Source organism: Ovis aries, chromosome 14 (assembly GCF_016772045.2).
Source record: "Ovis aries strain OAR_USU_Benz2616 breed Rambouillet chromosome 14, ARS-UI_Ramb_v3.0, whole genome shotgun sequence".
NCBI lineage: Eukaryota > Metazoa > Chordata > Mammalia > Artiodactyla > Bovidae > Ovis > Ovis aries.
The window spans coordinates 51,643,034-51,670,491 of record NC_056067.1 but is presented as its reverse complement, the minus strand read 5'-3'; the positions used below and the strand labels follow the sequence as shown (position 1 = coordinate 51,670,491).

General features: G+C 54.8%; 3 protein-coding genes and 1 long non-coding RNA gene across 10 annotated transcripts; 2 read left to right on the top strand and 2 right to left on the bottom strand.

The window, feature by feature from the left end:
* The first annotated feature begins 258 nt into the window (after positions 1–258).
* On the top strand, positions 259–15,121 carry CADM4 (cell adhesion molecule 4). The gene is made up of 9 exons (XM_027978419.2): positions 259–379; positions 9,838–9,984; positions 10,284–10,436; positions 10,690–10,824; positions 11,448–11,612; positions 11,741–11,831; positions 12,216–12,388; positions 13,485–13,613; positions 14,079–15,121. The coding sequence occupies exons 1-9, from the start codon at positions 316–318 to the stop codon at positions 14,186–14,188; spliced, it is 1,167 nt and encodes a 388-aa protein (XP_027834220.1). The 5' UTR covers positions 259–315; the 3' UTR covers positions 14,189–15,121.
* Positions 5,660–18,152, bottom strand: LOC132657695 (uncharacterized). Its single transcript, XR_009596216.1, has 4 exons — positions 18,057–18,152; positions 15,611–15,770; positions 9,609–13,774; positions 5,660–9,032 (listed from the first exon to the last, which is right to left on the bottom strand). It is a non-coding gene; the product is annotated as an uncharacterized LOC132657695 (long non-coding RNA).
* Positions 18,060–27,456, top strand: ZNF428 (zinc finger protein 428). 7 transcript variants are annotated; one of them, XM_042232111.2, is made up of 4 exons: positions 18,060–18,131; positions 21,295–21,519; positions 26,622–26,705; positions 26,795–27,456. In XM_042232111.2, the coding sequence occupies exons 3-4, from the start codon at positions 26,660–26,662 to the stop codon at positions 27,295–27,297; spliced, it is 549 nt and encodes a 182-aa protein (XP_042088045.1). In that variant the 5' UTR covers positions 18,060–18,131; positions 21,295–21,519; positions 26,622–26,659; the 3' UTR covers positions 27,298–27,456. The 7 variants fall into 7 exon arrangements, with proteins under 7 accessions (XP_042088045.1, XP_042088044.1, XP_060254094.1 ...); XM_042232110.2 differs by having other exon boundaries at positions 26,583–26,705; XM_060398111.1 differs by lacking the exon at positions 26,622–26,705 and adding an exon at positions 18,717–18,842.
* On the bottom strand, positions 21,260–26,625 carry SRRM5 (serine/arginine repetitive matrix 5). The gene has a single exon (XM_012190493.5). The coding sequence runs from the start codon at positions 23,882–23,884 to the stop codon at positions 21,479–21,481; it is 2,406 nt and encodes an 801-aa protein (XP_012045883.2). The 5' UTR covers positions 23,885–26,625; the 3' UTR covers positions 21,260–21,478.
* Positions 27,457–27,458: the final 2 nt, after the last annotated feature.

Sequence of the window (27,458 nt, the reverse complement as noted above, 5' to 3'; positions counted from 1 at the left end):
TGCCCTCACCCAGCGCCCGCACTGTCTGGCCGCGGGTCCCCCCGGCACACGCCCCCTGCTCGCCCCCGCCCCCGGGCCCCCGAGCTCTCGGGCTCATCCCCTCCTCCGACTCCCCGCATCCTCTAGAGGTGCCCTCTCGCCGGTGGCCCGGGGCCTCCCCGCGTCGCCCCGCCCCCGCCCCGCGCCGGCCCCGCCCCGGCCTCGGAGCCCCGCCCCCGGGCGGGCAGGGGGCGGGGCGCGGGGGGCGGGGCGGGCGGCGCGGGCGGTGCAGGTGCCGGGCCGGGAGCGAGCGGCGGCGGCGGCGGCGGCGGCACCATGGGCCGGGCCCGGCGCTTCCAGTGGCCGCTGCTGCTGCTGTGGGCGGCCGCGGCGGGGCCAGGTAGGGTCGGGGGCCGGGGTCGGCCGGCTGGCCGGGGCGGGGCGGGGGGCGCGCCGCGGTGACAGCCGGGCGGTCGCGGGGCCGCAGAGGCCGAACAATGCGCGCGGGGCCGGGCCGGGCCCCCCTCCCCGGGACAAAGCGCAGCGCGGGCCGGGAGCCGCGAGCCGGGAGCCGCGAGCGGGGGAGGGGGCGCAGGCCCGGCCACCGTGCCGCAGCCCCCCCAACCCCGCACAGGCCCTGATCGCGGCAGGGACAAAGGGCCCGAGACCCCCCTCCAGCCACGAGCCGGCCTTCTCGAGGCGGCCCCCCTGTCCTGTCCGGTCCCTGCGCCCCTCTGTCCGCCCGCCTCTGAGCCCCTCAGTCTCTCTCCTTGTGCCCCTACCCTCGTCCTCTGTCCCTCTGTCTCCAAGACTGCCCGTCCCTCTGCCTGTCCCCCTTTCTCCTTGCCTCCCTGTCCCCGGCTCTCTAGCCGGTCTTTGTCCCCCGCCTCTGTCCCTTGGTCTCTGTCCCTTTTCACTGGGCCACTCTGCCCGCCCCCCAGCAGCCTTTCCATTCCCTCCTCTGTGCGCCTGTATTTCTGCCTCGTCTCTGTCACCTCTGCTTCTCTGTCCCCCATCTGCCCCGTTCCCTTGTCCTTTCTCTTCTGCCATTCCCGGTTCTCTAGCCCTCCCTGTCATCTGTCTCCCCCCATTCCCCACTCTCTCCTGTCTGTCTGTCCCCCTTGTGTCCCTGTCCCCTGTCCCTTTGCCTCCCCTATCTACTGTCACATCCTCCATCCTGGGCTTCCCCATCACCATCCTTCATTTCTGCATCTCTCTGTCCCTCTGTGCCCCTGGAGAGGAACTGAGTCAGGCAGGGCATCCTGAAGGGCCCTGGAGGGAAATGTGTGTGTGTGTGTGTGTGTGTGTGTGTGTGTGTGTGTGTGTGTGTGTGTGAAGTGTGTGGGGAACCTTGGCATGTGGGCACACACGTGGATCCAACAGATGCCTTCCAAACGCTGCCCCTCCCCACCCATTCACACACCCAGACCACTATCTACAGAGAAGCCCCCTCCAGGACATCCAGGGAGCCCTCCACGTACCCTTATCACACACTGTGAAAAGCTGGAGTCCTCCAAGACAGGGTGACCCTGAGACCCAGGACAAGGTCAGGAAATGTCACCCCCACACTCAGACTTTCACATTGTGTGTGCCTGGTACCTGCCATCGGTCACCCCCTCCCCGGTGGGAAAAGCCACTCGGGGTCAGGGGGGAACGGATAACAGGGAGGTAGCTGAGCCGGAGTGGGAGGGCTGGATGTCCTGTAGAAATTTGGGAGCTGTGACCAGATGGCACAGGGTTGGGAGCCTGCCTGGGTTTAAATTCTGGCTCGTGCCATTTGCCAGCGTAGCCAATGGCAAGCACCCTTCTCTCTCGGGGCCTCAGTTTCCCTTTCTGTAAAGTGAGGGCGTTGAACTCGGTGACCTGAAAGGAAAGGAACTCCAGCTTGGACACCCAAAGGGGTTTCTGGCAAGCTGGGTGCAGTGACACCTTCCCCACTCCAGAGCTGAGCCAAAGTGTGCTTGCCCTCTCCTCAGGGCAGAGTGACGGGCTGAGAGTGGGCCTGTCACCCTCCAGCTCGCTGTCTTCTGCAGGCTTCTGTCATCGCTTCAGAACTTTCACCATTACGTCCTTTCGTTGTGGCAGACAAGCCACAATTTCCCTGATGAGCACTTTAGTACTTAAGCTACGTCTCCATCCACTTTTGCTTCTCTTTCTTTCTTTGTTAGGCCAGCTCATAGACTCCTAGAACCAATAAATCCAGTGAACAGAAAACCTGACGGTGTTTTAGAACCACTGGCTTCCAGAAGCTCAAAGTCTTTAGACTCTTGACACCTTTAAAATTCTAGAGACTCGCTGGCGTTTGCATTCTAGCCGCCTGACACCTTCAAAATTCTGAAACCTTTACCTCTCTGAGATTCCGAATCTTGACACCTCTGAGGTCTAGAATCGTGGGAGTTTGGGTTCTCAGAATCAGAATACTGCCTAAGAGGACCAACTCCCCAGTTTGCGAATCTTCGCCAGCACTTCTGGGAAGGAGCTCTCCAGGCTTGTCCCTCCTGTGGTTTTAAAGTCTCTGCTTCCCGGTGCCTTAATCCCTTCTGTAAACTTTCTCTAGATGAAATGACGGGGGACTTTACCAGTTGGGAGAGAGCTAGGTGTCATGGGAAGCACTCTGGAACCCGGGCTCACAGGTGTAGTTCTGGGTCCGCCCCTTCCCCATCCCCCTCTGAGCCTCACTTCCCCTTCTGTAAAGTGTGGGCTAGGCAGCTGAAATGTCTGATCCCAGGGGGCCCTCCCTGCTTTCCTTTTCACTGGCTATTTCTGAATGGCTTTGGCCGCCGGAGCCTTGGAGGTGTCCATGGCCCCCACCTGCCCCCCTTGGTCACTCCCCGTCCCCGCTCGCCTTGCTCAGCCAGCAGAAGTGGGGACAGCAGCTGGGGCTCATCCACACCCTTTCAAAAATGTATTCTCTTCTCCCTGGCTCCCTCATCTACCGGGAATATCGGAAAAGGATGATGAGATGTATGCCAGCAGAAAGAAGGGTCCAGAGTGGGCGGGCGAGAGGGATTGAGAGAGGGATGGGTTGCCTGCCCAGAGATGCAGGAAGGCAGAAACAGACCCACAGGCCAGGCACTGGATGGCCCAGAAGGGAGCACGGGAAACAGACCTCCAGATCCAAAGAAAAGATGAAGAGGCTATTAACAGTGGGGCGGGGGGTGGGGGGTGCCTGATGGAGGGAGAGTTCGTTAATCCCGAATGTTTCCCTCCCCAGGGACTGACTCTTCCCTGCCTCCTAAAGTTTGGGCAGGCCACTCTGAGAAGCAGGGTTCTGCCTCTGGCCCCCACCCACTCATGAGCCAGATGCCTGCGTCCCCAGAGCAGGGGGTCAGGTTCCGCGAGGGATTCCAAGACCTTAGACGCAGCAGGGCTGGGGCCTGGGGTGGGTTAATGTCGTGCGAGCCTGGCCTGTCCCCATCTTGGGGAACACAAAGGCAGCTTTCTCTCTCTGGGTGGGGTGGGGGTGGGGGGCCCAGACTCTCCAGCGCCCAGTGGCCTGTGGCACCACGACCCGAGCACCCACTGGTTCCCGCCTGTGCGGACCCCAGGCCCCTAGATCCTCTAGGAACCAGGCACGGAGGCGCCTCAGCAGACACCCAGTGGGGCAAGAGGGCGGCTGCAGAGCCCGGGTTCTTCTGGAAGGGGGTGAATATAGAGGGCGCTGGGGGTGGAAGAGAAGACAGCGAGGGCTCAGTGCACCCTTCCCAGAGCAGGAATTCTTCCCCTGACCCCACACCCAGGGGGAACCTCCGGAGGACTCCCCCACCCCCTGACTGGGCTCAAGGCCCGGAATCCAGGGAGTTTTGAATATCCCAGGAACGTGGGGGCTACAGGGGGAACTTTGTATACGAGGCTGCTGACTCACCCCAACGCCCCCACCTGATGCTTGCCTCACAGACGGGAGGGGGACAAGAGGGCTGGGGAGACAGGGCTGTGGTTCTGGGGGGCTGACGGCTGTGGCCCTGGAGCCAAAAGTTCCCAGGAGATCCTGGAGCCGGGGGCCTAGAGTCCTGGGTCTGAGGGAGCAGAAGTCTAGGGGGCTCCGTGTTAGGGCGAGGAGGGGCTGGGGTCTTGGACTCTGGGTCTGAGGGAGGAGGGGGCTGGGGGGCTTGAACTCCTGGGTCCAGAGGGAGAAGAGCACCGGGATCCCAGAGTCCTGGGTCTTGACGGAGGGTGGGGTGCAGGTGCAGACTCCTGAGTCCTGAGAGAGGAAGTCCTGGGCGGGGGTCCCACTCCAGGTTTCTGAGGGAGGAGGGGCTGGGACCCTGATGCCTAGGTCCTGCGAATACAGGCGCCTTCACAAGGCTGAGCTGGGGAAGAATTGATGCTTTGTGTGAGGATGTTCGGACTCCGCCATTGATGGGGGGCTGGGGGGGGGTTCAGTCAGGACGCAGGGATGTACCACCTCCCTAGGGGAGGATGGGGGGAGAGGAGACAGGATGCATGAGCCCCCTGGGGAGAGGATATGGAGGGGGAGGCTGTGACCTTCCCGGAACTGTGACCTTGAGACTCCCTTGGGTATTCGCTGACTCAGGACCCAGGAAGTGCTCCCCCCACTCCCTTTAGTCTCCGTGGAAACATCCACCAGCTGTGTAGTCTGGACCCCTGGTTCCTGAAGGAAGAGGAGGGTGAGGGCCCAGAATCCTCAAATCCTCCTGGATTTGAGGAGGGAGAAGGCTGGGGGCTTGCGACTTCTGGATTTGGGAGATGCTGAGAACCCAGATTCCTGATCCTGATGGAGAAGTAAGCTAGGAACCGGGACTCCTGGATCCAGGGAGAGGAGGCAGTTGGGGGGCTGGATTCCTGGGTCTAAAGGAGGAGAGTGTTGGATTCTGGGTCTCTACACATCACCTGCTCCGCCACTCTTTCCCAAACCCTCCCTAGTCCCTTTTTTACAGGCAGTTTAAAGGGCCAGTGCCCTAGTCACCAAAGCTCAACCCCTCGCTGACCAGAAAGTCCTGCCTCACCACCCCCCACCCCCGAAACAAAAGCTCCTGGGACATTAATATTCCAGGCACAGACACTGTTGGTTACTGACTCCTCAGGAGGGGGAGGGAATAAAACAAAAGCCCCCCACCCTTACCCCATGTGCTCCCTCAAGCAGAGAGCAGGGGATATGTTTGGGGGCGGTGCAGACCCAGAGGTCCTGAGGGCACCCAAGAGATGTTGAGTTTTTGCCACTGACTGGCCTGGGGCCCCTGAGCCTCATTCTCCGCATCTGTAAAATGGGGGGCTAGCCCTTGGGCTAGTCCTGAGGACCAGGATCCATGGATAGCCTTCAAGATTTTTTTTTTTAAAGTGCCCGGATGTGCAAACAGGCCAGTTCAGTTTTCACAGGAATAAGCATGTTTCTGGAGGTTGTAATAACAGCAGTGCAGAGGGCTCCCTGAGCCTCAGGTTCTGGGCTGATTCTTGTGAATCAGGCCCTGGCATCATCCCCACCTTACAGACGGGGCATCTGAGGCTCAGGAAGGTTAAGCCATTTGTCCCAGGTCACACAGATGGCAAGTGGTCCAGCTGGGATCAACCCAAGTGTTTAACATGAGAATAATGCCATGTCGCAAAGTTGTCGTGAGGCTGAAATGCCTAGCATGTGCGATTCAGGCATCTGTCTCCCCAGATGTTTATCAAGGGCCAAGCACACATCCACGCACCAGGGTGCAGCAACAAACCCGAGAGATTACAGTCCTGCCTTCATGGGGTGTATATTCGAGTAATGGGGGACAGACGACCAACAGTGGGGATGAAATAGAAAGAGTTCTGGGGACTTCCCTGGTGGTCCGGTGGCTAATGGTGGTCCATGCTCCCAATGCAGGTCTGGGTCTGATCCCTGGTCCAAGTGAAGGTCCCACATGCCTCGGGGCAACTAAGCCCATGAGCTGTGACTACCGAGCCTGCGCTCCACCACAGGGAAAGCCCACGCACTGCAACTATCCAGCTGATGTGTTAAGACTGGCCTTGCGGGGAGGCAGGTATGGAAGTAGGGAGACTCACGAGTAGCTCTTGAAGGACCAGGTCAGAGATAGTGTCACTGGATGATGTGGCCAAGGAAAACAGGTTTGGGATGTATTTGACAAGAAGAATGGGTAGAGCTTGCAGGTGGAGTGGGTGTTAGAGGTGAGGGAAAGGGTGAAAACGTGGATGATGTTTAGGTGTTTTGGCCTGAGCAACCAGGTTGTGATATTTACTGAGACTGAGAAAACATGGGAAGGAGAATGTTTGGTGCCAGGATGGGACATATTAAGATTGCTATTCAGGAAAGTGCTAGATAAACCCGCAGTTCAGTTCAGTTCAGTCGCTCAGTCGTGTCTGACTCTTTGCGACCCCATGAATCGCAGCACGCCAGGCCTCCCTGTCCATCACCAGCTCCCGGAGTTCACTCAAACTCATGTCCATCGAGTCGGTGATGCCATCCAGCCATCTCATCCTCTGTCATCCCCTTCTCGAGATAACTCTAAGAGGGGCTTAAATTGACAAAATATTGTATTCAAAGATAAAAGAAGCCGGAAGTTGGTATCCAAGGGTTTTATGACAATTCCACATCATCACCAGAGACCCAGGCATCTTCCAGGTCTCAGTTCCCGAACTCCATCACATCCTAGTTTCAGGCAGCACAAAGGTGACCAGGTGGAAAAAGGACTCGTCCCCTTTCTTTAAGAAGTCCCCTTCAACTTCCATGGTGATCCAGTGGCTGAGACTCCGTGCTTCTGATGCAGGGAACCTGGGTTTGATCCCTGGCCAGGGAGCTAGATCCCACATGCCACAACTAAGAGTTGACATGCTGCAACTAAGACTTGGCATAGCAAAATTTAAAAACAGAAGTCCCCTCAAACGATCACATGACACTTTTCCTGATATCTAGTCAGACAAGACTTTATCACGTGGCCTCACTTAGCTGCAAGGGAGTCTGGGAAATTTCTCTTTCTGCTGGATGTAGGGTAACCATAAGGGCTACCCAGGTGGCTCAGTGGTAAAGAATCCACCAGCCAATGCAGGAGACACAGGAGATGTGGATTCGATCCCTGGGTCAGGAATATCACCTGAAGGAGGAAATGGCAACCCACCCCAGTATTTCTAGTCTGGAAAATTCCATGGACTGAGGAGCCTGGTGGGCTGGACAGTCCATGGTGTGGGGTCGCAAGGAGTCGAACATGACTTAGCTGATGAGCACAGCACAGGGCAACCATAAAATACAATCAGGATTCTTTTATTAAAGAGAAAGAGAAGAGTGTATACTGACTAGGAAGCTAGCTGTCTCTGCTTCCCCCCCCCCCCGCCCTCCGGAATTAATCTTTTCCACCCTTCAGCCCCCAAATCAGGTTACCTGTCCCTCTTACAGGGACGGAAACACTTCTCATGGGATTTTACAGTGATTTATGTCTACCTCCCCATAAATCTTGAAGGCCTTCCAGGACAGGGACCTCATCTGACTCATCGCTGGGCACCCAGCCCCTGAAAACCTCCCTGAAGCACAAATGAATGAATGAGACGGGATGTGAGATACGAAAAAATAGTTATCCAGAATTTAAAGGTGAATAACCAGGGACTTCCCTGGTGGTCTGGTGATTAAGACTCCCTGCTTCCAGTGCAGGGGGTATGAGTTTGATCCCTGATCAAGGAACTAAGATCCCATGTGCTACATGGCATGGCCAAAAAAAAAAAAAGAAAAGTGAATAATAAAATCTGATCATGGCTCTTTCCTGCTTCAGTTCCTGGCCTTCAGGATAAAAGCTTATCTTGTAGCTTGGCTGAGACCCTTCACAAGCACATGCCACAGTCCTCACCAATGCTGGACACCTTTCACCCAGACAACCAGGAGTGGATGTGGGTGCAGGATACAGAACTGGGAGACCTCGAGGCAGATCTTGCCTCTGCCACTCTCAGGCTGTGACCTTGGCCAAGTCATTTTCTTGCTCTGGAACAAATTTTCTCATCTGAAAAATGAGAACTGGAAAAAAAAAAAAAACTGGGGATTGATAATAGTGCCTCCCTTATTCAGGTATTGTGATGATTAAATGGAAATTATATAGGTAATGCCCTTAGCACAAAGCCTGGAACAGAAATTGCCTAATCAACAGTAGCTATGATGGTTATTGTTATTTTGAAGATGACAGTGACATTGATGCTGCTGCTGATGATTAATCTCAGCTTTGAGCTTTACTCTGCACTGTTTACTTGGCTGGAAACACCCCCTTACTAATCCCTTACTTCATTCCTCTGATGGATTAATCGAGGTAAGTTAACTGCTGTAACAACAGCCCTGAAATCTCAATGGCTTAACCAAAAAAATGTATTTCTCGCTCATGCTACAATCCTGTGCAAGCAGGTAACCCGGGGCAGAAAGTCAGGGCCCCAGACTCCTTCCAGCTCACAATCTTTTCTCCTCTGGGCTCCTAGGAGTCCTCTCCATTCCACCAGCATGAAGGATTATGGGTGAGATGAACCAGGCTGGAGGAGGTGTTTCTTTCTTCTGCCTACAGCCTGTGGCCAGAAGTCAGTCATGGGGCCCCATGTAAGCACAAGGGATCCTCGGAAATGTAGCCTAATAGTGTGTTGTCCCTTGAGGGCTTCCCTGGAGGCTCAGCTGGTAAAGAATCTGCCTGCAATGTGGGAGACCTGGGTTTGATTCCTGGGTTGGGAGGATCCCCTGGAGTGAGTGGGTACCACTACCCACTCCAGTATTCTGGTCTGGAGAATTCAATTCTATACAGGCCATGGGGTCTCAAAGAGTCGGACATGACTGACTGAGTGACTTGCAGTTCAGTGTGTTGTACCAGTTAACTGTAGCCGTGTTAAGACACCCTCCAAAACATTGTGGCTTTGAACAGCAATTATGTTCTTTGCTCATGACTCTGGGAGTCAGTTGGGTACTTCTTCTCTTGGTCTCAACTGGGGTCACTCATGTGGCTGCAGTCACCTGTTGGTGCCACAGGGGCTGGATAGTCCAGAATGGCCTGATTCCCGTGGCTGGCATTTGGTGCTGGCTTTTGGCTGGGCTTCTGTCTCTCCGTGTGGTCTCTCATCCTCAAGGAGGCTGGCCCGGGCATCTTCACCTAACAGTGTCAGAGCAGCAAAAGGGCATGAGTGGAAGCTGTGAGATCTCTTGAGATCTAGGCTCCAGAACTCATTCAATATCACTTCTAGCAAATTCTGTTGATCAAAGCGAGTTCCAAGCCCTTCCCAGATTCACAGGGTCAGAATGCTCCATTAATGGGAAGAGCAGCAGGAATTTCCCTGGTGGTTCAACGGCTGTGGTTAAGGCTCTGCACTTCCGCTGCAGGGGGTAGGGGTTCAGTCCCTGTCTGGGGAACTAAGACCCCACAAGCTGTGCTACACAGCCTTAAAAACCAACAACACCCAAAACAGGAAGAGCAGCAAGCTTAACATCTATAGGGATGAGAAGAATATCTCACCCATCTCTGCAGACAAGTTAAAACATGTGCTCAGGTGTGAAAGATGGGGTTTGGTGAACAAACAACAGTTTCCCATACCCCGTGGACTGCTCACTCTTGAAAATGTGTATCCGATGGAGCTTTCTTCTAGAATCTTCTCTGACCACTCATCTCCCTGGGTGGTCTTAGTCTCCACTTCCTCTGAGCTCCCAGTGTGACCTGTGCTGCCCCACCCACCTACTCCTTAGATCCACTGGCTCTTGATTGCAGCTCTTCTAGAACAGGGGGCAGGTTTTATCCTTCTCCTGGATTCCAGCCCACAGGAAATGTTGGGTGTACTGAACTGCATGAGAGGGGAAGGAGAGGTATTGGAAGTTTGGATGGGTGAGGACCGGAGGGAGAGAGCAAAGACTGGATTGTACCCCTCAATGAGTCTCTTATCCTGTTTCTCTGTCTACTGGTCCAGGGGCAGGACAGGAAGTACAGACGGAGAATGTGACAGTGGCTGAGGGTGGGGTGGCCGAGATAACCTGCCGACTGCACCAGTATGATGGATCCATAGTTGTCATTCAGAACCCCGCCCGGCAGACCCTCTTCTTCAATGGTACCCGTGGTGCGTGCTGGGGGTCCAGAGCCTGAGTCTTGGAAGAGGAGAGGGCTGGGGACTGACTGAAGACAGAGCTGAGACTCTGGTCTCCTGGATCTGAGGGAGGAGGGGGCTGGGGCCTGGACTCCTGGTCGGGGGAGAGGGCCTGAAACATTCTGGGTACCCAAGAAAGTGACTAGGTGGGCACCTTAGACACCTGGGTATGGTTGGAGAAAAGAGAGGGCCGAACTCTAAGCTCCTGGAAGAAAGGTGGGACTTATGAGCTACGGATTCCCCAAGTTCACTCCCGCCTCTTCACTCTGTAGCCCTGAAGGATGAGCGTTTCCAGCTTGAGGAGTTCTCCCCGCGCCGGGTTCGGATCCGGCTCTCAGATGCTCGCCTGGAGGACGAGGGGGGCTACTTCTGCCAGCTCTACACAGAGGACACCCACCACCAGATTGCCACGCTCACTGTACTGGGTAACGGCCTCCCCTCCTCAGATCCATCCTGTCTCCTTTCTCCTTTGCTCATCCCTTATCCTGGGACCTGACCCTGGCTGTTTTTAACCTCCTGGACATCTGCTCCCAGTAAATATGGCCGGTTTCCCTGACCTCTTGCCTCTGTGTTTGACCCTTTGTTCCTCCGGTTCCCTGGAATCCTGAAGTTTCGTTACTCTGAGCCCACCTTGGTCCCTCTCTTGACCTCCCTCTTGTCCCCTTCTCCCTGTGGCAGTGGCCCCGGAGAATCCTATAGTGGAGGTCCGGGAACAGGCGGTGGAGGGCGGCGAGGTGGAGCTCAGCTGTCTTGTTCCACGGTCCCGCCCTGCTGCCATCCTGCGCTGGTACCGGGACCGAAAGGAACTGAAAGGTATAACGGGGAGCGGGGATGGGAGTGGGCTGGAGAGGCGCCTGCGAAGGGCGGGACTTTAGGGAGGGGTTCCAGGAGGTGTGGCTTGGGAAAGGCTGGTTTATATATGGATGGAGCTTGAGGAAGAGTGCATGGGTTTGGCGGACACTACTACTCAATATATTGGGCTTCCCTGGTGGCTCAGTCGGTAAAGAATTTGCCTGCAACGCAGGAGACAGCCTACAGCTCAGGAGACCCGGGTTCAATCCCTGGGTTTGGAAGATCTGGAGAAGGAAATGGCAACCTACTCCATTATTCTTGCCTGGAAAATCCCATGGACAGAGTCTGGCGGGCTAACAGTCCATGGGGTCGCAAGAGTCGGCATGACTTAGCGAGTAAACCACCACTCAGAGTATACTTATTAAATGAATTGTTAGATGAGAGGGCGTGGGGTGAAAGATCGAGACATGGGGCTGTGGGCCTGGTTTGGATAGAGGCGTGGTTTAGAGGACTAGAGGCGAGGCTGTGGATAAGGGGTGGAGCTTGGTAAATAGCCTGCTTTGGGATTGGCCAGGTGGGAGGGTGTGCCTTCAGTGGGCGGAGCCATAGCCCTGCCTTGACAGTTTCTGGGCGTGGCTTGGCAGGAGTGACCAGCGGCCAGGAAAATGGCAAGGTCTGGAGCGTGGCAAGCACAGTGCGGTTTCGTGTAGACCGCAAGGACGATGGCGGTATCGTCACCTGCGAGGCGCAGAACCAGGCGCTACCCTCCGGACACAGCAAGCAGACGCAGTACGTGCTGGACGTGCAGTGTAAGTGCCTGGCAGGCCAGCGCCCGGCGGGGAAGGAGGGTTCCAATGCGCCTGCCACCTGCCCCCGGGAGAATTCCTAGTGCTGCATAACCCAGATAACCACTCTCCCGTCTCACTCCTGCCCACAGACTCCCCCACGGCCAGGATCCATGCCTCCCAAGCTGTGGTGAGGGAGGGAGACACACTGGTGCTGACGTGTGCTGTGACGGGGAACCCCAGGTGAGCTTTGGGGTCCGAGATTCCTGGGTCCTGCGCAGAATAGGAGACCTGGACACCTGAAGCTGGAAGAACAGAGGGGGCTGAGACCCAGCCTTCTGAATCCTGAGGAAGAAGGGATCTGGGGCCAGATGATGAGGAAGGAGGCTGTGGGTCCCCAGTCTCCTGGATTCTCTGGGTGGAAGGGGCTGGGGGTGGGGGTGAGGGGCTATGATTCCTGAGATCCTGCTGATGGGTGGAAGTTGGCCCCGGGACTCTTGGTTTTCAAGGAAGGAAAAGGTCTAGTAAGGATTCTCTTATTTGGAGATGTCGCATATCTGTATTTCTGAGACGTCAGAATTGAGTGCTGACACCTGCGTCCCTAACTGTCATTATATCCCCGCCCAGGCCAAACCAGATCCGCTGGAACCGCGGTAATGAGTCTTTGCCAGAGCGGGCGGAGGCAGTCGGGGAGACGCTTACGCTGCCCGGCCTGGTATCCGCGGATAATGGCACCTACACCTGCGAGGCGTCCAACAAGCACGGCCACGCGAGGGCGCTCTATGTGCTCGTGGTCTACGGTGAGGACCTGGGGTCAGGGCTCAGCGTAAGGACGAGGCCTCGCGGGGTCTCCTCCCCGTCCTGGGTGGGACTGGGCCTTGGGAACAGGCAGGATGGATTGGTAGGTGTTTGAGGCGTCGACCTATGCAAAGAATGATTCCGGGGGGTCAAAAGCCCACAGAGTTCTTATAGTTCTGGGACCAGACCGATTGTCTAGGTTCAGATTCAGTTCTGCAGCGTCCTGTTGCAGGTAACTTTGTGCCTCTGTTACCAAATGGCTCAGAGGTTAAAGCGTCTGCCCGCAATGCGGGAGACCTGGGTTCTATCCCTGGGTCGGGAAGATACCCTGGAGAAGGAAATGGCAACCCACTCCAGTATTCTTGCCTGGAGAATCCCATGGACTGAGGAGCCTGGTGGGCTACAGTCCATGCGGTCGCAAAGAGTTGGACACGACTGAGCGACTTCACTTCACTTCACTTCCTTCCTCATCGGTAAAGTGGAAATAAACAACAGCACCTACCTCATAGGGTTGTTGTAAAAATTATGAGCTAAAAATAGAAAGCAGTTGGAGGTCGCTAGCACAAAGAAATAACACGTGTTATGTGTTTAGCTCCTATGACGGTGCGGCAGGAATTTTGGAGTGGCTGGGCCCTAGATCAGCGGTTTAAATACCTGGAGGGTTTTAAACAAGATGGGAAGGGATTTAGGTCGGAAGTCAAAGAAAAACGATGTGCTATTTCTGTTCTCTGGGGAATGAAGTTGGGGGAGGAGGCAGGTAGGTATTAGCGAAAGGACTGGGGGCCAAGTCAGGCAGTGTACAAACCAACACGCATTCCTTGAAGTGGAACATCAAGAATGGCTCCAGGAGCTTTGCTCAGTGGCAGTGTCACAGCCAATGAGGTTTTTCCGAGGCGCAATTATTGCTAATTGGGGGGCGGGGGGGGGGGCGGGAAGCGCCAGGGGAAGGGCCCACCAGGTGGCGGTAATTTGCGAGGCGTGGCATGTAAGGGGGCGCGGTTGGACGTGGCTGCAGTATGGTTTAAGACATTGCCAGCTATGGGCCCGGGCTGGGACCGTCTTCTGATGACCTGGGCCTGCGCCCTGTCCCTCTGGCAGACCCTGGTGCGGTGGTAGAGGCTCAGACGTCGGTGCCCTACGCCATTGTGGGCGGCATCCTGGCGCTACTGGTGTTTCTGATCATCTGTGTGCTGGTGGGCATGGTCTGGTGCTCGGTACGGCAGAAGGGTGAGTGGGGGCGGGGTCAAATTCAGCGACGCGTGTGGTTGGTTGTGGCGTCCAGAAGAGGGTGGGGCCTAGAACCCGATTCGACAGAGGGAGGGCGTAGATCCAGGATTGCAAACTTGAGGCCCAGATCCCGAAAGGGGAGGGTCTTTCGGTCCAGTATCCTAAAAGGGGTGAAGGGTTGGACCTGAATAAAGGACGTTTACGTTTGAATTCTTAACTGGCGAATTCGCAAGGAGATACTACCTAGAGAACGGATGAGGGTTGATCTTTCAGGGGACTTGTGAACTACTCCTAATTCTGCTTTTCTCTCTTTCTCTGCCCCTGTTTTGCTCTTCCCTGGACTTGACTCTCCCTGTATGTTCCATCTCTCCCTCTTCATCTGACGTTTTGTCTGCCTCCCCGTCCAACTCCTGGGTCCACACGTATCTGTGGCCTCTGCCGGGGGGGGGGTCTGTCACCCCTCAGGCTCCTATCTGACCCATGAGGCCAGTGGCTTGGATGAGCAGGGAGAAGCGAGAGAAGCCTTTCTCAATGGCAGCGATGGACACAAGAGGAAAGAAGAATTCTTCATCTGACCCCACCTCCATCCCAGGCCTGGGCCTGGGCTGGGGTCCACCCCACTGCCAGCTGCAAAGACATTTACCAGAGTCTGGGATGGTGGGCTTCTCCCCCCACCACTAACACCTCAGACGCTTGGACAGGGATGGGGGTGTTGGCTGCCTGGGTCTCTACAAGGGCCAGAAGCAAGGGCCCAGAGATCTGGGTCCCCCGATGTGGGGGGAAAGGGCCAAAGGTCCAGACCCCTAAGTCCAGGGAGGGCGGTAGGAATTGGGTTGGGGTAAGATAACTGGGGGAAGGCCAAGGCCCCTAGGCTGCAGTCCCAGGTCTTGTGGGGAGGGGTCAGATTCTGGGAAGGGTGGGGTGGGCAGGGAAGGGGAACAGAGATTTCTTTGGGGGTCCCAGACCCCATGCCAGCCATTGTAGGAGTTCCACAGAGCTCTGGGCACCTCTTTGCAAAGCCATGTTTGCACGGTGGGGGTAAGGGTGGGGGGAGGGCGTGGAAACAGGGATTCTGTGTCTTTGTGTCATAACTTTGATGGGGGCGGTGAGGGAGACAGCCCCAACTTTGCTCCAGTCCCCTTTCCCCAGCTCTTGGGCTCTCCTCCCCTTCCCCTCTCCCCCCACATCTGTCCCATCCATCTTTGTCTCTCTGTCCACCCACTCCTGGGGGGGCCTTCCCCATCTCTCCTCCAGGCCCCCCAGGGAGGGGGAAAGGAGTCTGGGGGGAGGGTGCATTGCTCTCTATGGTTTTATATATAATATATTAAAAAAATAAAAAATCTGTATGAAAATATCAGATTGCACCCCCTCCCCCCCATTCCTGGCTTTTGCCCCCTTTTTCTTGTTTAAAAAAAAAAAACAAACACACATTTTGTACGGGGCGGGGAGGGGAACGGGGAGGGGGTTTGGCAATCCCACTAACCACCATTAAACTGAGGAGAGAACAAGTTTTTGGGGTGGCTGTGTGTCTGTCCCTCTGCCCAGACCTGCACCATGTTGGGAGGAGTGCTGAACTAAGGGAGGGGGAGGGAGGGTGATGATTGTTGGTGGACTGTATAGGTCAGGAAAGGGTCCTTACATCTCCAAGGACACCTCCACCCTCCCAAGAAACCTGGGTTTTTCCTGGTCAGTCTTTCAGCCAAAAAGTACTGTCTTGTCCTTTCAGTACGCACTGAGCTACCCTGTCCCCACCCAATAGCCTGGACACCCCCTGCCTTATCCCCACCCCTGACATCAGTCTCCAAAGGACCTTTCAATTACTCACATTTTGCCCTGTCAAAACCTGTCCCTGCTAGCTCAAAAATCTTTCCCTAGCTCTCCGTTCACCTCTAGACCAAGTCAAAGCTCCTGAGCCTGGCATTCCTGGCCCCTCATTCATTCATCTAAATTTTAAACAAGTGATTTTTATTTTCAAGTAAAAAATATATTAACCTTACTTTGTACAAGGTGCTGCTCAAAGGGCTGGAGATGCCACGGTGAATAAAACAGGCAAAAGCTAGGTGTTCCAGACAGCTTAGTGCTGACCGCAGACTTGATCCTGTTCTAGGCACTGAGCATCCAAAGTGGAAAAGAGTGACTCCATTCTTGCCTTCTTTCCTTTTATGAGGAAAACATTACAGCAAGGAAGCAAAACAAACAAAACTCAATTTCAGAGTGCCATAAGTACTGCTGGGTTTCCTAGGTGGCGCAATGGTAAAGAATCTGCCTGCAGGAGACGCCCAGAGGTGAGGGTTAAATCTCTGGGTCGGGAAGATCCCCTGGAGTAGGTAATGGCAACCCACTCTAGTAGTCTTGCCTGGAAACTTCCATGGACAGAGAAGCCTGGTGGGGTTACAGTCAAAGGGGGTGGCAAAGAGTTGAACATGACTGAGCGCGCGTGCGCGCACACACACACACACACACAGGTGCTATTAAGATAAAAGGCAGAGTAAGGGGATATGGGGTACTATTTTCTTTTAACTTCTTACTATAGAAAACATCAAACATACAAAAGTGGAACAGGACAATAAAGCCCCGTGCATCTGTCAATCCCAGCTTCAACAATCATCTCACTGGCTCTGAGAGCCAATCCTGATTTATTCATAACCCCCTCCTCTAGAGTCAATCTGGAGGTGCTATCTCAGAAACATCAGAGAAAACCTCTCAGATTGACACCTCTGCCAGGATATGAATGATGAGCAAACAGTTATTCGAAGATCAGAAGAGAAAGCATTTTCAGGCAAAGGGAACAGCAACATTAAGTGCCTAAGATGGTAAGGCTCAGGTAGACAGCACTCCAGTGGATAGAGGAGGGGATGGGGGTGAAGTCAGAGGTGAGAGGGGTTAGACCAGGTGTATAGCCCCAGAAAAGTGAAAGTTGCTCAGTCCTGTCAGACTCTTTGAGACCCCACTCCATGGAATTCTCCAGCCATTTCTACTCCAGGGATTCTTCCCAACCCAGGGATCGAACCCAGGTCTCCCACATTGCAGGCAGATTCTTTACCAGCTGAGCCACCAGGGAAGCCCAAGAATACTGGAGTGGGTTGCCTATCCCTTCTCCAGGGAATCTTCCCGACCCAGGAATCGAACCGGGGTCTCTTGCATTGTAGGTGGATTCTTTACCAGCTGAGCTACCAGAGAAGTGTTAGTGGCTCAGTCCATCCGACTGTTTGCGATGCTATGGACTGAAGCCCACCAGGCTCCTCTGTCCATGGAATTCTCTAGGCACCAATACTGGAGTGGGTTTTCATTCCCTTCTCCAGGGGATCTTCCTGACCTTGGTCTTCTGCATTGCCTGCAGATTCTTTACCGTCTGAGCCACTAGGGAAGCCCCAGGGACCTGATAAAGCCTTTGATTTTCTTTCCAGGTGTAATGGGATCTCATTGGAGAGTTTTCAATTGGAAAGTGAGTCATTTCCAGGAAGACTAAGAATGCTGCAATAGCTTCCTATACTCTCATCTAAGTTTAAGTCTGAGCTCTTAACTTCACCTGGAGGAACTTCCCCTCCTTGTGTTCCAGGCATACTAAACTGCTTTCACTTCCTCAAACCATTCAACTTTTTTTTTAAATTTGCCTCTAGGCCTTTGTCCTTGCTCTTCCCTGTGCCAAAGACTCCCTGGGGCATGCGCCTCCTGTGACTCCCACCGCTTCCTCTGCTCTACTCATCCCAAGTCTAAGCACTCAGTTGTGGTCCTGATTATATGTGAACCTCTTTCCTTTGATTGGGAGGCCAGCAGCATAGATGCTGGCTATGCTCGCTGCGGAAACCATAGTGCCCTCTAGCACAAGAGAACAATAAATGTTTATCCTGCTTGTGGGAAGGGAGGGTTGTGAGGATTGGTAAGGGTCTCGTCCCTTGTGCCCAGACACCGAATACAAACACATCCCAGTTACACCGAGGATGTCCGCTTCGCGCTAGTCCGCAGTCCCTCTGCGCACGCGCTAGTCAGTAGCCACCCCGCCCCCCCATGCCCACCCCAGTACGCCCCGCATATGCTAATCTCTGCGCTCTGGAGTATGGCCCCTCAGGGGAATATGCAAATCAACCCCTCCAGCGCCCTAGGCCTCCCATTGTCCCGCGCTAAGATTATGCAAATGAGCAGGCCTCAGGTCCAGGATCCGGGCCGAGCTGGCACCCCCACCCCAGTCTCGGAGCATCCTATTATCCGTAGGCACGTTCGTGCGAGCGCTCATGCACGCGCGAGCCTTGCCGTTTCTTGTTCTGTCCGGTTGCGGACTGTACCAAGTAAACCCGGACAGCTAGGGGCAAAGCCCGGAACCCCCTGCGCGAGCCTCATCGATGGCCCGACCCAGAGAGCCCCCTTTCTCACTCTGCGACAGGAATGGTCTATCTCGTCGCGCAAGCGCCCTAGGCTCTTCACGCCCCTCGCACTCCCTCCTACCCCACTTGCAGCGCAGGCGCAGAGCCTGGGCGTGCAGCCGCTGCCGCCGAGCCAGGACTGTGGCCGCCAGCGCCGGTGAGTGTCCGGGATGGAGGTGCGCGGGGCATGCTGGGAAGCGGGCACTACGGCAGCGCTGCATGATGGGAGTGACGGCTCCCGTCACCGAGGAGTCGGCAGCGGTCTTGGGCTGTGGTGACTCGAAAGCGAGACCCAGGCTCCCTTTTCTCCCCCCACGCGGCTCTGTGCTGCTCTGGGGGCATCCTGGGAAAACCGGACGCCCTGCCCTAAAGCATTGTGGGAGTCTGGCTACTAGTCGTTAATGGGTCTGGAGCATTCTGGGATTATGCTAGCTTCTTGCGGGGAACCGTCTCTTTTGTCACACGCCTTCCGCTGAGCGTCCTGGAAGCTTGGAGTGCTTTGACGAAGAGCGCCTTGGAAGGTGGTCGTTACAGGCCGAAGGCATCCTGGGAGAAATTGCAGTAGCAGGGCACTGTGGGCACTGGTCCTTACAGTCCTAAGGTTTTGCTCTTGCTTCCTCTCCCTAGCATTGTGGGAACGGGTGCCCATTATGTTCACCCTTGGCGTCTTGGAAGTTGGACATTGTGGGGTCTCCGGTACTGTGTTTTGGTAGTGAGGGAGTCTCATTTATTCCCCTCTAAGATCGTGGTGATGGACAGGGAGGCCTGGCGTGCTGCGGTTCATGGGGTCGCAGAGTTGGACACGACTGAGCGACTGAACTGAACTGAACTGAAGATCGTGGAAGCCAGTCTGGCCCCCATACTCATTGTAGGAATGGGACTTGGACACCAAGGGATGTTTCCATCTGACATCTGGAATACTCTGGAAGGGGCTTAGTGTGCTGTGGGCTTGGGGATGGGTAGGCAGGACTGCTGAGCAATGTCTCCTGGTAATCCCATAGGAAGTTCTGATTGTCCCTGGTGTATGGTTGCCAGCTAAAATATAGACCACCCGGTTAGATTTGAATTTCAGATAAGAAAGAATTGATTAATATACCTGTGTTCCATGCAATATTTGAGATGTACATTTCTAAAAGACCATCGGTTTATCTGAAATTGAAATTTAACTGGGTGTTGTATATTTTTATTTACTAAATCTGGCAACCTATCCTGGCATGAAGTAGAATTCCCAAATTAAATGGGGCCCTATGGGCAATGGGCTTCCCTGGTGGCTCAGATGGTAAAAAAAAAAAAAAAAAATCTGCCTGCAATGCAGGACATCCAGGTTCAATTCCTGGGTTGGGAAGATCCCCTGGAGAAGGAAATGGCAATCCATGGACAGAGGAGTATAGTGAGCTACAGTCCACGGGGTAGCAAAGAGGACACGACTGAGTGGCTAACACTATAGGCAGTGGAGTATTATAAGAACTCTTCTCTGCCATTTATGAATTCTTTCTGTCTGCAATGCAGGAGACTCAGGTACATTCCCTGGGTTTGGGAAGATCCCCTGGAGAAGGAAATAGCAGCCCACTCCAGTATTCTTGCCTGGAAAATCCCATGGACCGCGGAGCCTAGTAGGCTACCATCCATGGGGTCGCAAAGAGTTGGACACGACTGAGTGACTTCACTTTCACTTTTCTGTCCTTAAAGCCCAATCCAGGTGTCTTTAGAAAGCTCACCTGCCACTGATGCCAGCTTTACCATGCCTCAGCCTCCTCCAGGCTTCAATCTTAATCTTTTTCTCTTTAGTCCCCAGCATTAAACATGTCCCCTTAGGCTTTGAAGGGATCATGTATTTTCCACCATATTACCCAATACCCAGCACGGGTCTTGGCATGTAAGAGGTGCGGCTGAGGCTGCCAGCCCCTTCATAATTTGCTCAGCCTGGCACTCTGCTGTCAAGAAGCACAGTGAGAGACAAAAGAAGTGCCACGTGTATGTGTGTAGTATTGAAGAAGAGGGAGAGAAAGTAGAGGAGTCGGAAGGCGTTTTCAAAGAGGCAGAGGTGGTGTTTGGCTGGGGAGAAGTACAGAGGTTCTTGTATTTGAGGTGGGTTCAGAGAGAGATTAAGAGTTCTCCAGGCAGAGAGTCGGGAAGGAGCCCATACTAGACAGCAATTGCAGGATTACTAAGCCCCACAGTTGTGAAGAAGGGGCTTCCCTGGTAGCTCAGCTGGTAAAGAATCTGCCCACAATGCGGGAGACCTGGGTTCGATCCCTGGGTTGGGAAGATCCCCTGAAGGAGGACATGGCAACCCACTCCAGTATTCTTGCCTGGAGAATCCCCATGGACAGAGGAGCCTGGCATGCTACAGTCCATGGGTCATAAAGAGCTGGACATAACTGAGTGACTTAAGCACACAGTTGTAAAAAATCTTGGTGTTCACAGAGAGAGGTGATAGTCTGAAATGACTGGGGTTCATAGAGGGTTGGGGGTGGGGATAGTAATAGCCACCATTAATGGAGGACCTGCCACATACCAGCATTTGATATAAATGAATCTAGTAAATTTTCAAAAAATCTTTTCAGCTGAAGGATCATTTTTTGAGAGGTAGGATGACATGGCTTTAAATCCTAGTTCACCCACCCACGATTTGGTATGACCTTGGGCTACTTGTTAATCCTCTTTGTGCTTCAGTTTCCTCATCTGTACAAAAGAGATAATTATCTGTCTCAGTATGGATACAAATACATAAATTAAGCTCTGGAAGACTTTTTTGTACCTAGGAGGAAATAGACTTAGAGAAAGTAGGCCTTTTGCTAGAAGCTGTACAATTAGAATGTGGCAGATTTAGGATTCAGACCTAGATATCCTCTTGCCAGGGTGTAAACTGATAAAGAATTAGGGCTGACAGTCACAAATTAAGTGCAGCCGTACTAGTTGTTCAAATACGGAATGACTTCTAGACTGGTTGGTGTATCACCAGTATACCAAGTAATCCCTACCCCTGCTTGCCAATTTGGAGTCTTCTCCCAACTCCGGGCTTACCCAGAGCCCACCAAGTAAAGGATTAATGCCTGGCAAGAGGCCCGTGTTCCACTCTCAGTCCTGATTGGTGCTCATGTTAGTACTCCTTGTTAAATAATTTGGAATATTATCCTTTCACACCCCATTGAATGAGAACCAGATGGGGAAATTAAAGCCTACAAGAGGGACAGAGCCTGCAGTCAAGGCCCTTTAGACAGTCTAGGACAGAGCTGGGATCATCTCTGCCTTACCCACACTGAGCACACTGAGTCCTGGGGAGGCAGATGCTATGTAAAAATTTATTGTCTCCACAGGTCTTTCCTTCCCCTGTCCAGCATCCCTCTCTACGAGCCGACATCTGCATTAGAGGACCTGTGGCCAAGGTGTGGCTGTGGAAGGCTGGCCAGGGAGGGACACTGCCTAGCTTCTGCTCTGCTCCTGTCTCCTGTCCCCTCCCCCCGCCATGACAGAGACCCGTGAGCCAGCTGAGACTGGGGGCTACGCCAGCTTGGAAGAAGATGATGAGGACCTTTCTCCAGGTGAGACGGCCTTAGAGGCGGTAGTGTCGGCTTGCGTATCATCCCGGTTTGGGACGGGGGCTCTGCTAAGAAATCTTGACTGTGAGTGGTTCCTTGTCTCGCTAGGTGTTCTCTTCCCATTAGGACTCTGTGCTCTGCTAGGGGATCCCTTCCTGCTGAGACTGGTGGGGGTTGTAGATTGGCTGGAATTGCTCTCCTTGTTGGGGTCACTTTCTTGGTTGGACATTCTGGTTCGGCTGTGGTCTCTCTTCTTCCCAGGAGTTCTAGATCGGCCATGATCTCTCCCCTTGCTGGAGGTTCGAGATCGTCTGTGATCTCTCTCTTTTCTGGAGGTTCTAGTTTGGCTGTGATCTCTCTCCTTGCTGGGGGTTCTAGGTTGGCTGTGATCTCTCCCCCTGCTGGAGGTTCGAGATCGTCTGTGATCTCTCTCCTTGCTGGAGATTCTAGTTTGGCTGTGATCTCTCTCCTTGCTGGAGGTTCTAGGTTGGCTGTGATCTCTCCCCCTGCTGGAGGTTCGAGATCGTCTGTGATCTCTCTCCTTGCTGGAGGTTCTAGTTTGGCTGTGATCTCTCTCCTTGCTGGAGGTTCTAGGTTGGCTGTGATCTCTCCCCCTGCTGGAGGTTCGAGATCGTCTGTGATCTCTCTCCTTGCTGGAGGTTCTAGTTTGGCTGTGATCTCTCTCCTTGCTGGAGGTTCTAGGTTGGCTGTGATCTCTCCCCCTGCTGGAGGTTCGAGATCGTCTGTGATCTCTCTCTTTTCTGGAGGTTCTAGTTTGGCTGTGATCTCTCTCCTTGCTGGGGGTTCTAGGTTGGCTATGATCTCTCCCCTTGCTGGAGGTTCGAGATCGTCTATGATCTCTCTCTTTTCTGGAGGTTCTAGTTTGGCTGTGATCTCTCTCCTTGCTGGAGGGCCTAGGTTGGCTGTGATCTCTCCCCCTGCTGGAGGTTCGAGATCGTCTGTGATCTCTCTCCTTGCTGGAGGGTCTAGGTTGGCTGTGATCTCTCCCCCTGCTGGAGGTTCGAGATCGTCTGTGATCTCTCTCTCTTCTGGGGGTTCTAGATCGGCTGTAATATCTCTCCTTGCTGGGGGTTCTGGATCGACTGTGGTCTCTCTCTTTACTGGGGGTCCTAGATCGGCTGTGGTCTCTTTCTTTGCTGGGGGTTCTAGACCATATGCGACCTCTCTCCTTGCTGTGGGTTCTAGCTCGCCTGTAACCGCTCTCCTTGCTGTGGCTTCTAGACTGACTGTGACTTCTTTCCTTTCTGGGGGTTCTAGATTGGTTATAATTTTTCCCCTTGCTGTGGATTCTTGACTGACTTTGTCTTCCCATCTGACTGGGAGTTCCCTTCCGGGTACGACTTCTTGCCCTGCTGTGATTTCTCTTCCAACTGTGACTTCTCACCCTGCTGTGGGCCCTCTCCCGACTGTGACTTCTTGACCTTCTGGGCGTTCTAGACCGGCTGTGACTTTGGGGCCGGCTGGCGCTGCTAGACCCGCTGTGACTTTGGGGCCGGCTGGGCATACTACCCTGGTTGTAACTCTCGACCCTGCTGAACGCTTCAGTCGGGCTGAAACTCCATTCCCTGCTGGGGGTAATCATCTGACTGTAACTCTTCACCCTCCGCGACGATGATGGAGACTGGCTGTAACCTGTCTCCTCTAAGGGAGTTCGAGTGGGGCTGTAACTCTTTGCCCTGCTGGAGGTTGCAGCCGGGCTGGAACTCTTACCCATATCAGAGGCCCCTGGGGGGCTGTAGCTCTTCTTTCGGCTCACACTTCCAGGGTGGCTCTCACTCCTTTCCTGGTTGCTGGCTCTAGGCCGGCTGTAACTCTTCCCCCTACCCTGTTTTTGCTGGGAAGTAGGCGTTCTCACCTTGCTGGGCATGCTTGGTCTGGCACCGTGAGTTCTTATCCTGCTTGGCGTGCTGGCCCTGTTGGCTGACCGCTTGGAGCTGCGGCTTCCCTTTCTGCCAGGAGTTCTGCCCCGGCTGCGGGTGCCTCGGTGCTGGGGGCGTCTTACCCCGCTGGCCTTGCTGGTCTTGCTGACCCTGGTGTCAGTGCTGGCCCGGGTGTCGGTGCTGGCTTTGCTGGGCGTGCGTGCCTGGCTTTGGACTCGTGACTTGTGGCTAGGCTGGTTAGAAGGGGCTGTCTTGGTCTTCGCCCATTTGGGAGATTTGGAACTGCTTGGGCTTGTGACCGAGTTGGGGGCTGTGGACTGTTTGGTGGATGCCGAGGGGCTGTTGGGCGCTGCTGATTTGGGGGTCTTCAAGGAGGCGGGAGGCTTGGGAGATGCTGCAGGCATCGGGGGTCCAGTGGGTGCCGGAGACGTGCTGGGCTTTGGGGCTCTCGTAGGTGGAGAAGGCATGGTGGCCGTGGAAGGGCTTGTGGGCTGGGAGTCACGGTGGACACAAGAGACCTGGTAGCCGCAGGTAGCCACTACCTGATTGCCTTGCTCAAGCCAACTTCGTGAAGTCACAGTGGGCAGTGAAGACCCTGGAGGGGTGGTGTGAAGTCAGAGGTGGGAGGAGAAAGAGGGGTGGGGCCCTAGCCCAAAGCTGGAGGTGTACGTCACAGCTCTTCAGCATATGCCTCCTCAGGCTGCCTTATGCTCAGGATAAGGAGAGGATGCAGAGAGGGGTAAGACCCAGGTCCTGCCTTCCAGGAGTTTCCAGTCACTGCCCAGGCCAGGCGGTCAGGGTATGTTGTGGGTAGGGGGAGCCCAGACGAGAGAGGCACTGACCACCTGGGCAGTCCAGGAGGACCTCACAGAGGCGGTGACGTGGAGCTGGGGCCTTAAAGAGGAGCAGGAGTTTGCTAGTCAAGAAGGAAAGGGTCGTCCCAGGCAGGAGGGGAGCAGAGGCAAAGGCCTGGAGGGGAGAGAGCGGGGCGGCCCTGCTCATCCCAACCACGTGGCCTGTGAGGGCCCCAGATGAGTCAGCCCTGTCCCGAGGGCTTCCTAGCCTGATGGGGGAGACATTCTGGGCCCAGATGGCTGCAGCCCTTAGGACAGTGACGGGGAGGTGGAGCCAGGGTGGAGGGAACAGGGCAGAGACCCCCACCTGAAGTCATCAGGGTGGTAACTTCATAGAGGACGGAGCCTGTGCTGGGTCCTGAAGGATGAGTAGGAGGTCGCCAGGCAGACAGAGTGGGGAACAGCGTTCCAGGCGGAGGGACCAGCCCACGCCAAGGCTCTTTATGTGACAGAGAGACAGCAGGACAGGGGCAGGAACAAGTAAGAGACAGAGGGAGCCGCAGAGAGGCCCAGACGTTTATAACCTGGGCTTCCAAGCTGGGTGATGCTGGGGACCCAGCAGTGAGTCGGCCCAGGCCTGTCCGCTGGTCAGTGGGGAAGAACTTCAGATGGGCACCTCCCTGAGGGTTCAGGACTAGGATAGCCAGAGAGCAGAAGTGACTGGCTGCCTGGGGTCAGGAGATCTGGGGTGCCCTCAGCAGAGAGGAAGGTCCTAAAGGCTAACAGGAGACATTCCCAGCACATGGGAAAGCCACAGAAAAGGCTGTCAAATTGAATGCCAGGCACAAGGAAAGTGTTCTAGATGCTAGGGCACAGCCGTGAATGAGACAAAGCCCCTGCTCTCAGGGACAGGCAGAAACCACATAGCGGGAGTTGCATACAGTAAATTGAGGAGGCGGATAAAGCCGCGTGGAGGGCGTCGGGGGTGCTCGGGAGGGACTGCCAGTCAGACTCACTGACCAGGTGTTCACCAAGGTGACACCTGAGCAGAGCTGTGATGGAAGGGAGGGATCAAGCCCTAGTCCATCTGCAGAAAGGGAGGCGAAGGCCCTGAGGTGGGGTCTGGCCTGGCTGTTGAGGGATGTGAGGAATGTGGCTGGCCCAGTTGTAACGGGGTCCCCGTACGCTGCTGGGGGAAACTAAGGTGGAGGGCCATGGATGAAGGGCTGAGCTGTCACAGTCTGAGGAGATGTTCTTGGCAGGCTCAGGCCACCACTCCTAAAGCAGCCGGTATTTCCCACACTGCCACTGCTGCCAGTGGCTCCCTCTGACTGGGGCTGGGGCCCACACCCCCCATAACAGCTGTTGGCGTCGCCCTTCCCTGTATATCCACTTTACACTTTTTACTTTATTTAAACGTAAATTTGTCCTAGGCCTGTCCTTCATACCCATGAAATCACAGGAATACCTCTATTCTTACAAATATTTTAACTCACTTTACTAGATGTTTTTTGTATACATACATACATATCTATATGTATGTGTATATAAAGGGCTTTTATATATATTTATATTTATAAGGGCTTCCCGGTGGCTCAGCGGTAAAGAGTCTGCCTGCAGTGCAGGAGACGTGGGTTCGATCCCTGGGTAGGGAAGATCCCCTGGAAAAGGGATAGGCTGCCTACTCCAGTATTCTCGGGCTTCCCAGTAGCCCAGCAGTAAGGAATCTGCCTACAGTGCAGGAGATGTGATTCGATCCCTGGGTCAGGAAGATCCCCTGGAGAGGGCATGGCAACCTTCTCCAGTATTCTTGCCTAGAGAGCCCCATGGACAGAGGAGCCTGGCGGGCTACAGTCCACAGGGTCACAAAGAGACAGACACAACTTAAGCGCCTGAGCATGCACTCACGAATATATATTAATATAAAACCATGTATTTCAAAGTATGTATATACGTGTCTTAATTTGATGAAATATCTGCTCAAGTGTTTGCCTCCCTAAAATGAGCCGTGCTAGGCCATCGCCCACATTTAGCTTTCCCTTTTCGCTGTGTGACTGAAGGCCAGTGATGTGGTGTGGAGCACCGCATCTCCGTGCCTCGGTTCCCCATTTGTCACTTAGGGATAATAATAGTAACTCTCTCAGGGTTGTTGTAAAGATTAGTTGAGTTAGTATTTATGGAAAATAAGGTTCTTGGGAATACCCTGGTAGTACAGTGGTTAAGACTCAGTGCTTCCATTGCAGGTTTGATCCCTGCTTGAGGAACTAAGATCCAGCCAAAAAAATCCCCAAAGTTCTTAAAGTAGCAGTGGACACTATCACTGTTTTTATTATTCCTATATCTCCTACTTTGTTCTTTTTAACCCCCTAAGATGCAGTTCTTAAAAGATGTGCGTTTGCTTAACGCACAGATTCCTAGCACCTCCTGCGTTCCGGGCTGTTCTGTGCGATGGGGGTTCATCAGTGCGGAGAGCAGGGTTGGGCCCAATACTGCGGTGAGTCTGCATGGGTCTTCTGGAGGGGACAGCCAGGCATAGCCCTCTGTCCTGTGACGCACTGTCTCCTTACCCACCACCCCCTGCAGGCCCCGAGCATTCCTCTGACTCCGAATACACTCTCTCAGAGCCAGACTCCGAAGAGGAAGACGAGGAAGAAGAGGAGGAGGAAGAGACCACTGACGATCCTGAATATGACCCCGGCTACAAGGTGAAGCAGCGCCTGGGCGGGGGCCGTGGGGGCCCGTCCCGCCGGGCGCCCCGTGCGGCCCAGCCTCCCGGCCCCCCAGCCCAGCCCTGCCAGCTCTGTGGCCGCTCACCCCTTGGGGAGGCCCCTCCGGGCACCCCACCTTGCCGGCTCTGCTGCCCTGCGGTAGCCCCCCAAGAAGCGCCAGCCCCTGAAACCCGGGCCCTCGGGGAGGAAGAGGGGGCCGCACCTCGGGCTGGGGAGGGCCGACCCACCGGGAGGGACGAGGAGGAGGAGGAGGAGGAGGAGGAGGGGACCTACCACTGCACCGAGTGCGAGGATTCCTTCGACAGCCTCGGCGAGCTGCACGGGCACTTCATGCTGCACGCCCGCGGGGAGGTGTAGGCAGAGCCCCACTCGGGCGCCTGGTGGAGGGTGGGGCGGGGCGGGGTGGGTGGGGGGTCGATGAGGACACTGGGGTGGTCAAGGGGGTGGGGTCCCTCCAATCTGTGTTGTCTTAGCAGTAGACATGTGAAGGCCAGAATAAAAGCCAAATTCTGTGTGCT